Below are 15,163 nucleotides of genomic sequence, written 5' to 3' on the forward strand. Positions count from 1 at the left end.
TGTGGGGATAAAAAGATGAATAATACATGTTGTCTTTACTCAAGAAGCTTACAGTTGGGTGAAAAACAATCTCTTTGTGGAGTGTTGCCAAAGCCATGACATACTGATTTCCTTGTATTCTTCTTATCATTGTCCTAATATACTGTCATAATAGCACTTTTCCCTGTCTAGACCAATAGAAAAGGGCTCTGACTTGAAGATTTAGTGTGAAATAATTTCTATTTTCTTTGTGTTTCATTCAATTAGTCCTCTGATACATATTTCTTTCTTTTTTTTTTTTTTAAATTTTTTATTTATTCATGATAGTCACAGAGAGAGAGAGAGAGGCAGAGACACAGTCAGAGGGAGAAGCAGGCTCCATGCACCGGTAGCCCGACGTGGGATTTGATCCCAGGTCTCCAGGATCGCGCCCTGGGCCAAAGGCAGGCGCCAAACCGCTGCGCCACCCAGGGATCCCCTGATACATATTTCTTATAAAGCTATGCTTAAGTTTATGGCATAGCTTAAGTTTGTGGTATAAACCCAAAGGTATAAGTTTAGCCATAAATTTAAAGGTAAGAATATTTATCCGTTGTTAGGCCCTCTTTCATTCTCCCTTCCAACCCCCTAAAGTAGATAGTTTGATTATGAAATCTATGGTAAGTTTCAGTAACATTAAGGTACAAAATAACACCATATGAATCCCAAATATTTTTGTTTTTGTTTTGTTTTATTTTTTTGCCAAGCACAGATATATTGTGTGTGTTCTGGTGCACAAAAATGTATAATTGAGCCAGTACATAACAAGCTTAGGGAGGTGGGGAGACAGAATGATGATGCTCTTGTAGTAGAGAAGAAACAGTACGAATTTTAAAATGTCAAAGGCTACTGTTAATGTTGTTTCAGATCATTATTTTTTACGCATTCATGCATGTTAGCCCAGCCTGCCCTCTCCCTGTAGCCTTCTAGTTTTTTCTATTTCCCTGTGTCTTGTTTCTCTGGACACTGTACTGCAGGCTTTGCTGAGTCTTCTCATCACTAAGTTTTAATCTTGTTAGGCCCAAGAAGACCCAGAAAGAAGATCAACCTATATCCTCGTGCAAACACTTTTTTCTTTCACTTTTTCAGTAGGTGGTTATAGCATAGTTTGGTGTGGTATCACATACTACTCAGGTTGTGTATTAACAGTAAAAATATGGAAGTGAATTTCTTCCGTGAAGAAATGACAAAAAAAAAAAAAAAGATGCCTGAAAACGCTAACATAAGAAAATTCTACCAAACTTGTGAACTGAAGTAGTTATCACACAGAAGTAAATATTGCTAAGAAAAAAAAAATATTAGGAAAAAGCAGTCGTGAAAATGCTGTACCTTTAAAGCTGTTTTTGTAGAAAACATATAAGAAGAGCAAATGAAGAAAGCTCTCAGTGTAGGAATTTCAGAAATGTGATTGATCATCCCCAAATCATAGGTATCACCTAGGAATGTATTCTGTAACTGAAGGTGACTTTTATTCTTAGGATAGATTTTTTTTTTTCTTTTTTTAACCAAACTGAGTTCATGCTCTCATTAATGTGCTGAATTCCTTAGATGTTTGGAAGCCATCTGTAGTGGTTAGAGTTCACCAGAGAAACCACTAGAAAACTTTTTGTATAAAGAGATTTATTATGACAAATTGGCTGACATAATTATGAAGGCTGAGAAGTCCCACAGTCTGCTTTCTTCAAGCTGGAGACACAAGACAGCCAATGATAAAATTTAGTTTGAGTCTGAAGACCTCAGACTCAGGGAGCCAAAGGTTTAAATCCCAGTCCAAAAGGCCAGAAAGGATTAGAAGAGATGTCCCAAGTCAAGCAGACAGGAAGCAAAAAAGAGGCAAAGACCTGCTTCCTCCTTTTGTTGTATACAGGTCCTCAACAGATTGGATGATGCCCACCTACATTGGGGAGGGCAGTCTCCTTCATGGAGTCTACTGACTTAAATGCTAATCTCATCTGGAAATACCCTCACAGACACACTCAGAAGTAATGTTTAATAATGTTTAATCTGGACACCCTGTAGTCAGTCAGGTATAACCATAACACCAGAGTTAACCTTCACAGCATCCCTGTTAGTTACTTAGAGACTGATATTTTTTAATTCTGCTACAGTAGTAACCATATTTGGTTTGGGAGAGAAATAATACTATAATTCTGATTTTTGAGAATCCATGACAAAAACAAGCAGCAGAAGTCCACAGCATTAGAGTCCTGACCAAGTACAGCTCTGTTCCACACTTAGACTGGCTCCAAGTATGCCATCCCATCATTTTCCCTCACTGCTCCCTTCTCACAGCCTCTGCCAACTGTGCTCTCTCTTTAACAGCCGTCTTCTGCTCTTCATGTCTTCTTTCTCAGCTGGGCAAATGTGATTACCTCATAGCTGGTCTACCCTGTTTTCAGACTCTTCCATAATTCATGTCCATCGTGCCACTAGCCAGTCATTTCAAACAACACTTTCCAGGGACACTTCTTGCAAACGTAGTTTGAGAGATGCTTTTCTGGAATACATATCTGTGCAGCTTATTTCATGATGCCTGCTGGGTCCAGGGAGAGTTCAAACACCTTGGCATGGTATTTGAGGGCCTTCACAATCTGTACCCAGCCTTCATCACCAGCTTTTTCCTCTGTTCTGCTTTCAGCATCAAAGGTTGTGTATTCTCAGCACCAGGCTGACATAGGCCCACAGATAGGTTTTGTTTGGGCTTATGTAATGTTTCTTAAACTTTTTCATAAGTTGGATAAACATTTAAAATTCAGATGAACTTGGGCAGCCCCAGTGGCCCAGCGGTTTAGTGCCACCTTCAGCCCAGGGTGTGATCCTGGAGTCCTGGGATCGAGTCCTGTGTCAGACTCCCTGCATGGAGCCTGCTTCTCCCTCTGCCTGTGTCTCTGCCTCTCTCTCTCTCTGTCTGTCATAAATAAATAAATAAAATCTTTAAAAAAATTTTAAAATCAGGATGAACTTTAAAAATTAGGCTGGAAATCTGAATTTGTCTCCACTTGAAAAATCAGAAGTGCTGGGTACACAAATTTCTGTACAGTAGCTAGTGGAGGCTCTTAGCCTCTGCTTTTCTTGACTAGGTACGCCTGTTCCAGTGTGCTACAACCTCCTTATGTCCTTCAGACACTAAGGCACGGTGTCATTTGCTCCGTATCATCAGGTTAGTTTTGCTACTTTTTTTTGACATTCATTTGAACCGTAGAAGCATTAGAGTCTGTAACATTTGATATACCTTCCAGCCGCAACATATGCGGTTCCATTCTTGGACTTTGCTGTGTACTAACTACTACTTTATTTCTATGTCTTTGCTGAAGCTAGGTTCATGTCTTACGTTGTCACCATTGTTATGATTACCAGCACACACACATACAGAAATACATGAAGGCGGTTTGACTGCTTCAGGAAGCAATAATTCTCTTCATTCCTACAGGAGTGTTTTATTCAGACTGCTTGCATAGTAGCACTTACCACACTTTATTGTAGTTGATTACTTACACGTTTTCCCCTGGTAGATTATGATTTGTTAGAAAGAGGGAGTATGGCTTGTCCTTCATTATGTCCTCAGCTCCTTCTGTTTTCAATAGAGTTTGTCAAATAAGTAGCAAGAGTTTGATAAGCAGGAGGTTTTAGCTTAGTCTGGCTATCGGTTCAGTGACTGTATTCTGTAGTAAAAGGGCCTTCGTGTTTGCCACATAGCTTTATACCAAGCCTCTCTTCTTGTAGTAACCAGAACATATTTTGGATAAAGAGATTAATACCATCCCAGTTGACCTTGGATTTATTTCTAGATGCATGAAAAATCTCTGTCAGAGACAGTTGGCAAATGCAGTGCTCATTACCAGGTGACTGCTGGCTTTGGGCTGTTTCTGGAATCCCATTGCAGCAAAGAAAAAATATTGATTTTTCTGACTTTTCTAGCTTCCTTTTGTCCTCTCTTTGTCACAGTTGGAATTTCGCTACTTTCCTGTGTATGATATGCCCTGATTCATTTTCTCCTTGTGATGTGATAATGAGTTAGTCGTATATTTGAGTGTGTTTTAACAAAGGAACATTCATTTGCTGAGTATATTCTGGTATTTTCAGTGAGAGCTGTTTAATTCCAAGAGACCACAAAGATATCAGTATCTCGCATCTTCTAGGTAACAAAGAACATACATATGGTTGATAAAATGTAGAAGTAAAAGAGTTACTGTCAACTGTTGATCATACATGTTTATCTTTAGATCTTGGTTCAGTCCTGACTTGAAGAGGACAAAGTAATTGTAGAGTGTGCCAGAGTAGAAAGAATATCTGATTTGAAGGAAAACATCTGGATGTAGACTCGGTTTATCAGCATGCTGACGTTACTTAGCAGTGACTTTAGGCAAACTATTTAACCTCTTCCTATTCCTTCACCAAAGAAGGGAATTGTAAAAGGTCTCAGAGGATTGTTGAGAGGATCACATGAGTTAGTGTGTATAAAACACCTAGGACAGTGTCTGGCGTATAGTAGGCTCTCAAGAAACACTAGTTTCCTTTCTCTGATTTAACCAGAACCACTGGGGAAGAAAAACAGAAAAATACACATAATTCTTTAATTATGTCCAATATTTCTAAGCTGGTTACTTCTCTCTCTTTGGCCCTTTCTCGTTTCTGACATTTCACTTCACCCTAACCTCTTGGATCAGACCACAATGCTTCCTGAAGAAGGTCCTATCTGAACTCGAGTCCTGAGTGAGGAGGAATTGGCAATTTGTCAGAGAGAGTGGGAAAGAGCCTGTGGCTGTATGTGTTACTAGGCACCACTGATACTTGGTTGAGGCTGTTGATGTTTTAAATCCTGAGATTCTCAGAAGTTGAGAAATAACCTGCTCAGCAGTCACTGCTTAGCCAGCTTAGGAGATTGTTTTCTTCCCTCTGGTAGCATCCAATCCCAGTATAGCTTGTGGAACTGGGCTAGGAGATATAGGCTTTGAAACTGGAATTATCATTGAGTGCTTCCTGTGTATCAGGTTTTGTCCTAACACTTGGTGAGTATGAAACATTTGATACTCCATGAGGTAGTACTATTATTAGCTCCATTTTACATAAAAGGAGGACAGAGAGATTAAGTAACTTGCCCAGGAACTTTCCGGTAAGTGGTAGAGCTGGGCTGTGAGTCCAGTAGTTGCTATCGCCCTACTAGGTAGGGTGAGCCCCTCTTGTAGAGGAAGTCTTACTTTGATTAGCTTTCCTTTTCACACAGCCACAAAATGAAAATTAGCAACTTAGGTATTTTCTGTGCATATTGGTGTCTGCCTTGTCCTGCTATATAGAGGTATCTCTGTGGTGGAGGATTGAACTTGTCTTCAATTATGAGTGGGGAAGGAGAGTTGTATTAGAAGTACAGTTGACCCTTCAGCAATGTAAGGATAGGGGCACTGGACTCACCCTGCCTAGTCCATTCAGAAATCTGCATATAACTTTTGATTCCCCCAAAACTTAACTAGTTATAGCCTACTTTTGACCAGAAACCTTACCAATAACATAAACAGTCAATACCTATGTTGTATGTTACATATATTATTTGCTGTATATTTATAATGAGATAAGCTAGAGAAAAGAAAATGTTAAGAAAATTATAAGGAACAGAAAATACATTTATAGTGCTATACTGTATTTATTGAAAAAAAAAATAGCATACAGATGGACTTGTGCAGCACAAACCTGTGTTCAAGGGTCAGCTGTAGAAACAAATGGCAACTACCATTGGTCACACACATTTCTTTTTAATCCCAAAAGGGAAAGTCGACTAAGTACCAGTTTACCTAGGTAATATAATGGATTTTGGAAAATTATAGACTTTAAAAGAAATTTAAGAAGTCTTCCCATTATGCAGAAACATTTCCAAATAGCTACTTAACACAGATTTTTTTCATTCCTTATTTTATAAGTTTAGAAATTTAGATAGTTTCACTGTAAGAACACTGACCTCATTTCTGATTTCTTTGATTAATGCTGTGAAAGTATTCATTTCTTGGTTGGTAAGTAGCAGTGGTATTTCGTTGAACAAATATTTGGTTTGGTTGAGCATTCACTGTGACAGATAACTGGAGAAATTGAAGGAATCTCATTGGCTCACAATAGAGATTGATGTTCTCATCTCACAGATGAGGAAATTGAAATTCAAAAACATGAAGTTACATACACAATTAAGTGGAGAAGCTGAGATTCAAACCCATGGTAGCCTGGCTTTAAGGCCTTATAACTTCTCTATGTGGGTACACATGGAACTTCTTTTGGATAGGGGCCACAGTCTTCTTATCTTTGTTGAGTGAACAAGTAATCTGAAGATGAATTAGAGGTGGCTGGGTGGCTTAGTGGTTGGGCGTCTGCCTTCGGCTTAGGGCGTGATCCTGGAGTCCCGGGATCAAGTCCCGCATCAGGCTCCCTGCGTGGAGCCTGCTTCTCCCTTTGCCCGTGTCTCTGTGTCTCTGCCTCTCCCTCTCCCTCTGTGTGTGTGTGTGTCTCTCATGAATAACTAAATAAAGTCTTTAAGAAAAAAAATGAAGATGTAGTAGATGGGACCTGCCTCCAAAAAACATAGTATCTCATCAAGAAGAGATTATTTATACCATATCAGTAACAAAATAAGATACAGGACATAGTAATTGCTTCCAGGTTAGGTAGGTCAGGAGAGACTTTATGAACAAAGATTTTTTTTTGATATTCAGTAAATATTATATTTCTAGCAGAGAGAAGAGCAAGCAGATAAATCCGAAATACCCAGAGAAGGTAGACAGATAGAAGTTGTGTTTAGAGAATGGTGGGGTTTGGTTCAGGTGGTGTATAGCACATCAAGGGCAGGTAATAGAAGGGCAGGCTGACAAGGAGATTGTGGGTTTTTCTTTTTTGACCAGGTTATACTTAACCTGGTACATTTCCCCAGTGTCCTGTGCTCTAGTACCTATAATCTCTTGGAGAGCACTCTGTGTGAATTTCCATGCCTTTTTATCCTTGCTCATACTTTTTTTCCAGTCTACAGTGGTCTTTACCATTTTATTCATTTATCACCTTCCCTGGGTACTCCAGTAAGAATTAATTTTGACTGCTTTGGCAATTCCCAAAATATGGTCTATTTTCCAGTTCATTATTTCATTTTGTCTTATATAATTGTTTATATGTTCTCTCCAACTAAAGGGTAGCCCTCTAGAAGGCAAGATCAGGTCTTATTTATCATTATGTCAATTCTGTCCTAACGGCCCAGTTTAATATTTGCACATAATCAATATTTGGGATATTGTAGAAATAAATAATGGTACAGAAAATTATAGTTATTTTTCTTAGTAAATATTAAATTAGTGCCAAAAGCTTCTAAAAGTAAAAAAATTAAGAAGTTAGATTATTCTTTATAGACATATTGTGTTTATGGATACAATGATTTGTAATGAGGAAGACAGAGGTAAAAACTTGTGCTAATCTTCTCTCTCCTTTATTGAATGTTATAGTAATGAAATCATAGGCTCACAGTAAGTGTTAATTTCTTTTATTAAGATGGTTGAAAATGAAATAATTGATTTTTTTGTTCACTTAGAATATTTTGAAATGACCATAGTGATATATTTATGCATATTCTTACGTTTTAAAAAGTTTATTAAACACTGAGAATGTCCCAGTTTTTTATTATAGACAGATATTTTAATTGCCGTGTAATTTGAGTTATTAAAAACAGTCAGATGCTGACTTTGCCACATACTGATTGGGGGCTCAGGGGCAAATTATTTAAACTTTCTAAATGTCAGTTTCCTTATCTGTGAAGCAAAACAAGAATATTTTGAACTGCAATCATGAGAACTCAAGGAAATAAGTAAATTAGGGACTTTTAATGATTCCTGTTACACACCAATGCTAAATTACTATTTTTATTATTTTATTTTACTTAGTGTTTACTATGAGCTTGGTAGAGGTTACCTTAATTTCATGCTCCGACATTGATCATCTTAATCCTGAAATTCTCTTTTCAGTTTTAGTAAAATGAAGACAATATGTCTAAATATATTACTATAAACAAACAGGAAACAGCCTAAAGAAAGATAAAGGTAAATGATGGTATATTACACTAGGGATTGTTATTCAGCTGTTAAAAATGCATGTCAAATAATATTGAATGAAAAAAGAGAACAAAATGGTGCATTTATCATTGCTATGGCTATGTAAAAATGTGGTTAAGAAAGGATAATCTTTTCAGGAGAATGTGAATGAATTATGTTAAATGATTATGAGTGGGTCTTTTTCTCCCTTTTGAAGATTTGCACATAGTCAATTGTTGAAATATTTGTGGAGTTAAAAGAATAATGGTTAGAAATTGTATTTCTTTTCCTTGGTCAATATTAAATTTGACCCAGACCATTTAAAGAATGAGTGAATATTCTTTGCGCATACATTGTATTGTAAAGTTGTTTCAGTGTCATCTTTTAAGAGTTACATTTATCATAAGGTAGAAAAAGGTCTTGAGGATAATCTTTGTATTTCTGGCAGCTTAGAACAGGATATCTACCATTAAAATGACTATGACATGGTTTATTTATCAGTATATTATCAGATACAGATCTACAAGGCCTTGAAAGAAAGAGAAGACAAGCTTCAAGAGTGGGACTATTTTTAATGTAATTTCTCTTCATTTTAGAACTGATAGATGTCACATGCACCTTGCTGCTTCTAAACCCAGACTTTACCACTGCATGGAACGTAAGGTACGTCATTCTCATCGGTGATAAAATGAAATTGTCCAAATTTCTGAAGATCTGTAAGTCCCATGAGTTGTTGGCTTTTGAAAAATGAAATATAAACCATGTACCTATGGCATTTTATGTTTATTTTTTCTACCCAATCTTTATAATATCTCAGTGAAAATTCTAAGTTACACTTTGCTCCTTTGTGCATGTTTCTTTCTCCATAAACTTTCCTATCTGAAATATAAACTATCATTGCAAATTACAGCACATCATTTGCTTTTATTTTCCTTCATTTTTAGGGGAGTATAGGCAACCAGCATAATTGGTTGGTTTGTAAGGTGTTTTTTTATATACTTTTGGAGTGTAGTGGAAAGTATGTAGATGAGGATTCAAGGCCATGACCTTTTAGTCTCAGTTTAGTCACTAACATTGTGACCTCTGTGGGCCAATCCCTTGAAGTCTCTGGCACTCAATATTTTGGTAAGGGGCCTCGTTTCATTAATATCTTAGTTCCTTAATCTGATTGTTTTAGTTTTAAACACAAAATACTTTATAGAAAGACCAGGTTCATTTTGTTTTCATTGACATTTTTCCAGTTAAAATATATATATATATATATATATATATATATATATATATTTTTTTTTTTTTTTTTTTAATGGTGGTCTCTTAGACTAACACAAAATTCTCTTAGAGGAAAGCAGGATACAAGTTCTGGATGAGTAAAAGTGAAGTCCTGTTGAACACTGAATTCATTTTAAGTTTTCCTAAGGGAGGGAAACAGATTATAGCTCTTTATCTTCAGAGATGACTTAAGCAGTACTTTATTTAATTTTCTGTGTATCTTAAGCAGGGTTACCTTCTGAGTTAGTGTTCCGTGATACCTACCGAATTTTGTATCTACCTACTGATTTTTTAAAAATTAGGTATCTTCTATTTGTCTTTTTAAATTGTCTCTTGAATAATTAATGATCAGATATTTAGCATAAGGAATAAGAAAAGTATAGAATGAGATATAAGGCTTTAACATTTACCTAGTTTTAGAATTCTGATTTTCTTTTATGGAAAGCACCACCACAGGTAAGGACAAGACTAGTTCATGAGTGGCTGCTGTATTATAGGGACATACTTTAACTCTATCCACAGTCTCATTTGATCCACACTGTACTTGACAGCATTTCTCCAGTTATCACATAATTACTGATAGCCATATGCTGAGTTCTAGGCACTGGGGATAGAACTATAAACAAAATGAACAAAACCCTGTCCTTGTGGAATTTTTATTTTATTTTGTTTTATAAATCTTTTTTTTAATGATTTTTTTTTTTAAATGTGAATTTTTATTTTAATAGGGAAAGAAAAGAAAGAAAGACATTAGTAAATAAAAGACACATTAGCTCAAGGGGTGGTTAAATCCTGTGGAGTAAAAGTGGGCCGAGAAAGTAGGGAAGACCAGTAAAAGGGTGGGAAGAATAGTGCTACAGTTTTAAATAGGGGGCATATGAGCAAAGATGGGCCTGATTTGGGGATCAATCTGTGGGTTCTGGAGTAAGAGCATTCCAAGCTGCGAAGGCTCTCCATGGTGCTGAAAGTATTTCTCGTGTTCTGGAACAGCAGGGCCACCAGTGTTGCTGGAGTAGCATGAATGAGGGAGAGGAACGGGCCAGATGGCTTTGTAGATATTTGTACACTGCTGTAGGAACTTGGACTTTGACTTGGGGTGAGATAAAAAGCCATTAAAGCTGAGAAGGGACAATATCTCTTAAGTTTAAAAACTCTAGTTCCTGTGGAAAGCCGACCATAGGAGTGCAGGGATGGGTTAGAAAGTTAGGTAGTGGTTGTGGTATTTAGGTGAGAGGTGCTTGTGACTTGAGGCAGAACTTAGCAGTAGAAAAGGTGAGAAGTAATAAGATTCTCACTGTAGTTTTTGAACTGTATAAGCTTTGACTATTTTTAATAAGCCGATTCTAAAGATAGGTGATGAACTGGATGCAAGGAAGATAAAGAAGAGGGTGAAGGTTGTCTCTGGTTTTTGGCCTGAGCAACTAAAAGGATGAAGTTGCCCTTTACAGAAATATAGTAAGTCCTCTGTCTAGAAGACGAGCAGATTTCGGTGTGGAGAGCCAGGTAGAAGTCAAGAGTTCAGTTTGGGATGTGGTAGTTTTGTGTGCAGGTAGCTGTATATCTAAAATCTAAAGTTCAGGCAGGAGTTCTAAACCAGATGCAAATTTGAGAGTCACTACAAAATGAGTGGTATTTAAGGCCATGAGATTGTTTGAGGAACCAATGTAGCTGTTAGAAAATTTGAAATTACATGCCTGCCCCCAATGGTGACTTATATTTCTATTGGACAGCATTGTTCTAGAATTTGCTCCATGAGAAGGAATCGGCAAGGGAAACTTTGAGGATGGTGCTATAAACTTAGAACTGAGAGCTTTCTTAAGGGTAGGGACCATGTCTTTTTGTTTTCCTTTGTTTTCCTAGCATCTAGCACTCCAGTGCCTGGCACATATTCAGTTTGCAGACTGGGCACTGGAAATGATTAAATTCCGTGAAAAAGAAATGAAAGTACTAAAGAAGTAGGAGTATCATTGTTATTCATGTTCTCCAATTCCTCATTATTACAGAGGACTTGAAAATCCTTCAAGAAAAGATTCTTAGTAGCCTAACACATACATACATAGTCATATGTACGTACATATATACGCACACGTATAAAATTTATTGTATATTGTATAGAGCGTTTCAGTGTAGGAGAAAGAACCTAGTCTTAAGATATGTGGGTCCTAGTCCTGTTTCATTAATTAACTTCACCTTTAACTTCACAATAATTTTAGTTTCTATATCTGTGAAATAAAAGGTTTGAACTAGATAATTTTTTTAGGATTCCTTTCAAACTTTTTTGATTTTGTGGGGTTTGGTTGTGTTAAGGGAAAATAGCTTCATAAATCTAACTTCAGTGATATTCACAGCAGTTGGTTTTGAAAATTATTTTAGTAAGATGATTAGTAAAGTTTTGTGCTCAATGAATAAAATGGAAACCTTGATTTTTAAAAAGATCCGTTTTGGATATGCATTCTAGGAAGTTTAATTTATATTAGTAAAACTGATAAACATGAAGAGGTAGAATCAGGAGTACATTTTCTGCAAAAACCACCAGCTTTGGAAGTAAACTGGTCTGTTTGTATTGTCTCTTGCAAATCAAATACTCAATACTTTACATTTAATTGTTGGTATTATTTCTTCTGTAGTAACTGGGAAGCATTGAGTGATTTTAGCTGTATTTTATAAACTGCTAAAAGATAACATCAGTACATTAGTCATTTTATAGGTGCAGTAGTCTTAGGGAAAAAAAAAAACAGATGCAAGAATAGGTTTTTGAGCTGATTTCCTGCAGTTACAGTGAAATCCACCTGGTTATAGGAAAAATATGGTACTTTTTTTGCTTTGAAATTCAGTGAATTATTTCATGAAAGAGCTTGACTTCATAAGAGTCACCTATTTTCTACCTCAGTTTATGCATAGAGAGTAAGCAAAACCTCTGAGTAACTAAAATAGCACCAACCTTCAGTGATCATGTCCTTTACTCATAGCCTATTAAAATTGATGACTTTATTTTATGCAGATACGTTTGGTTTTGGCACTTTGAGTTCACGAACCTTGAGTATAAGTTACAAATTCTCCCTCAGCTTCATTTTTCTCATCAGTAAAACTGAGATAATACTAGATTGTGCCATAAGAAATTGTTGTTTTTATAAAACAAATAATTCAACCTAAACATCCAGATCCTAGTGTCTAACACTATTCTGTAATAAAAGGAAATAGGCTTTTTTTTTTTTTTTTTTTTTTTGAAATAGGCTTTTTAAAGAAATGTCTGATTCTAGGACCAGGGCAGGAAGTCTATAAGATTCATTTGGAACATTGCAAAGAGGCGGAAAGTAAAGAAGTGCTCAAAAAGCAAAATAATGTAAATGTGACATAGGGCTTCTAGTGGCCAAAGCTGGAACACTTCAGGCAATAAAATAACATAATATTGGGTTACACACTAAAGTGTAAAATGAATATTCATACTAATGTAAAGAATTGAATAAACAAATAATAGACAACAGACAAATCTCCCACACAGAAGGATTCCAAATAATTTATCTAGGCAACCCCCTTTAAGGAGTTGGAGTCCAGCTCCCTTACTTAAGTATAACTTTCTTCCAAAAAGTACAGTGGAGAAACTGAACACAGGCCACCTTAGCCAGGTAATCAGGGTCTACATTAGCAGTGACAAGTCATGCTGGTATTTTGTGCCGTGGATATTATAAAGATGGCACTTTTCCTTTGTGATCTCTTCCTCCTCAAAACCCTGGTCTAGCCATAAGAAAAACATACAAAATACCTGATTAGTACTCATAAAAACTGACACGGTATATCTGAGGAGCTTATAGAGACATAGCCAAATAGAATGTGATATCCTAGATAGGATGCTGGACTAGAGAAAGATGTTTGATAAAAACTAAGGAATTCTGAATAAAGTATGGACTTCCAATAGTAATTTACTGGTAATGATTCATCAGTTGTGACAAATGTACCATAGTAATAAATTATTAATAAGGGAAAGTGGGTACAGGGTATACAACAAGAGTTTTCAGTACTATCCTTACAATTTTTTCTGTAAATTTAAAACAATTCTAACATGTAAGTAATCTCTACACCCAATGTGGGGCTTGAACTTACAACATGAGATGAAGAGTCTCGTGCTGTGCCAACTGAGCCTGCCAGGTGCCCCAAAAGTTTATTTAATGGATATGAAGGAGGGCACATGATGAAATTAGCACTGGGTATTATATAAGACTATGAATCACTGAACTCTACCTCTGAAATCAGTAATACATTATATGTTAATTAATTGAATATAAATAAAAAACAGTTGAGTATCGACAATTTCTTATATTTCAACATAACACAGGACTGTTGAAGATTACATTAGATAATATAGGTAAATCCCTTAACACAGTGCCTGATATGGGCGAAGTATTCAGTAAATGGTAATTTTTATGAGGATGACTTATTATTATTGTAACTTCAGACAGAATAACTAAAGATTAAGGGGGGAAAAGGTGGCATTTGTTTTTTTAGTCATACTCTGCCAAGTGCTGAGCGAGTGAGTGGAGATTTAGCTTTGGACAAGACACACATAGCCCCTGGTTTCCTACAAATTTTAAATCAAATGACAGCAGAGAGAAACCATAATTAATAGCTTGCGATAGAAGACAGAAAAACTTTTTAAAAAGATAAACTTTGTAGACCTAGAAAAGCCCTCGTGTACTATCATCTCGTGACAAAGTTGCACAAATGGCACAGCCCTGCTCCCTACACCCCTGCTCTTTATAACATAACACTCAGGGCCTTTTCCTTTCCTGCATGCTCTTCATACTGTTCCCCCACATTTATTTGACCACTTCTTTATTCATCTGTCCTGTTGCAGTGGATCATCTAATGTTTTCAGTAAGGATGAATCTCAAAGCCCAGCTTAGTCAATGTGCCTGAAAATACAGCACCTCAAATTTAAGGGCCGTGCTCCATTTCCTCAATAAAAAAAGTCCAAAAATAACCTTTTTAGGCTAATATCAGTATGTAAACTTAAAGGTATATGTATATGCATGAAATAAGCAAATTTCTTAATGTGATATTTTAAATTTTTAGTTATATACCTTTAAAATAACATGTTATGTGAAGTATTTGAACTTATGAATTCATCATTTTCTTCTCACATCTCATCAGTTTAGTTCAGATATCTCACATGGCTTATTGACACCAGTGACTGTCGTCACGAGATATTTTTTTCAACTTATTTAGCCATTTTCCAGAGTACATCATGCTTGCATATATCTCTCTTGTTTGCGATACATACAGCACTTTTTGAACCCATGTGTGACTGAAATTTTTCTCAAAGTGGATCCCTCCTTGAATGCATTCAAGCAGTTGATTTTCTTTCATTATATGTCTTTGTTATGTAATAGCTATAACTTAATCACTTATTCCTTTTTCAAGTGACCTTTAAAAATTTTGTTTATGATAATATTTAACACCTACAGTGTTCAGCCCTGTCCCCAGGAAAGTTACTATATTGATATTTAAGTTTTTCTTCCTTTTTTATGATTCAGTTGATCTTTTGAAGCATTCATATACACCATTGGTTGTGGTTATTGCAGGCTAAGGTATCTTCCCAAATATGTTATGCAAAGTAAATTAAGAGAGGTCCCTTTGGGGCATCTGGGTGGCTCTGGGTTGAGCATCTGACTCTTGATTTCGGCTCAGGTCCTGATCTCAGGATTGTGAGATCAAGGCCTTGTGTCAGTCTCTGCACTCAGTGTGTGTCTGATTGAGATTTTTTTCTCTCCCTCTGCACCTCCCCCCTCTGCTTGCTCTCTCTTTTTCTCTCTTTCTCTCTCAAAACGAAT

The 15,163-nt window shown here is 36.3% G+C and overlaps 1 protein-coding gene across 10 annotated transcripts in view; it reads left to right on the top strand.

Annotated features, from left to right (window-relative positions):
• Positions 1-15,163, top strand: part of PTAR1 (protein prenyltransferase alpha subunit repeat containing 1) — a 98,192-nt gene that overhangs the window by 56,722 nt on the left and 26,307 nt on the right. For all 10 annotated transcript variants that reach the window (XM_025423335.3, XM_025423337.3, XM_025423334.3 and 7 more), the window contains one exon: positions 8,663-8,729. In XM_025423335.3, coding sequence (XP_025279120.3) covers positions 8,663-8,729 — 67 coding nt within the window. The remainder of the gene's footprint in view (positions 1-8,662; positions 8,730-15,163) is intronic.

This window comes from Canis lupus, chromosome 1 (genome assembly GCF_003254725.2).
Source record: "Canis lupus dingo isolate Sandy chromosome 1, ASM325472v2, whole genome shotgun sequence".
NCBI lineage: Eukaryota > Metazoa > Chordata > Mammalia > Carnivora > Canidae > Canis > Canis lupus.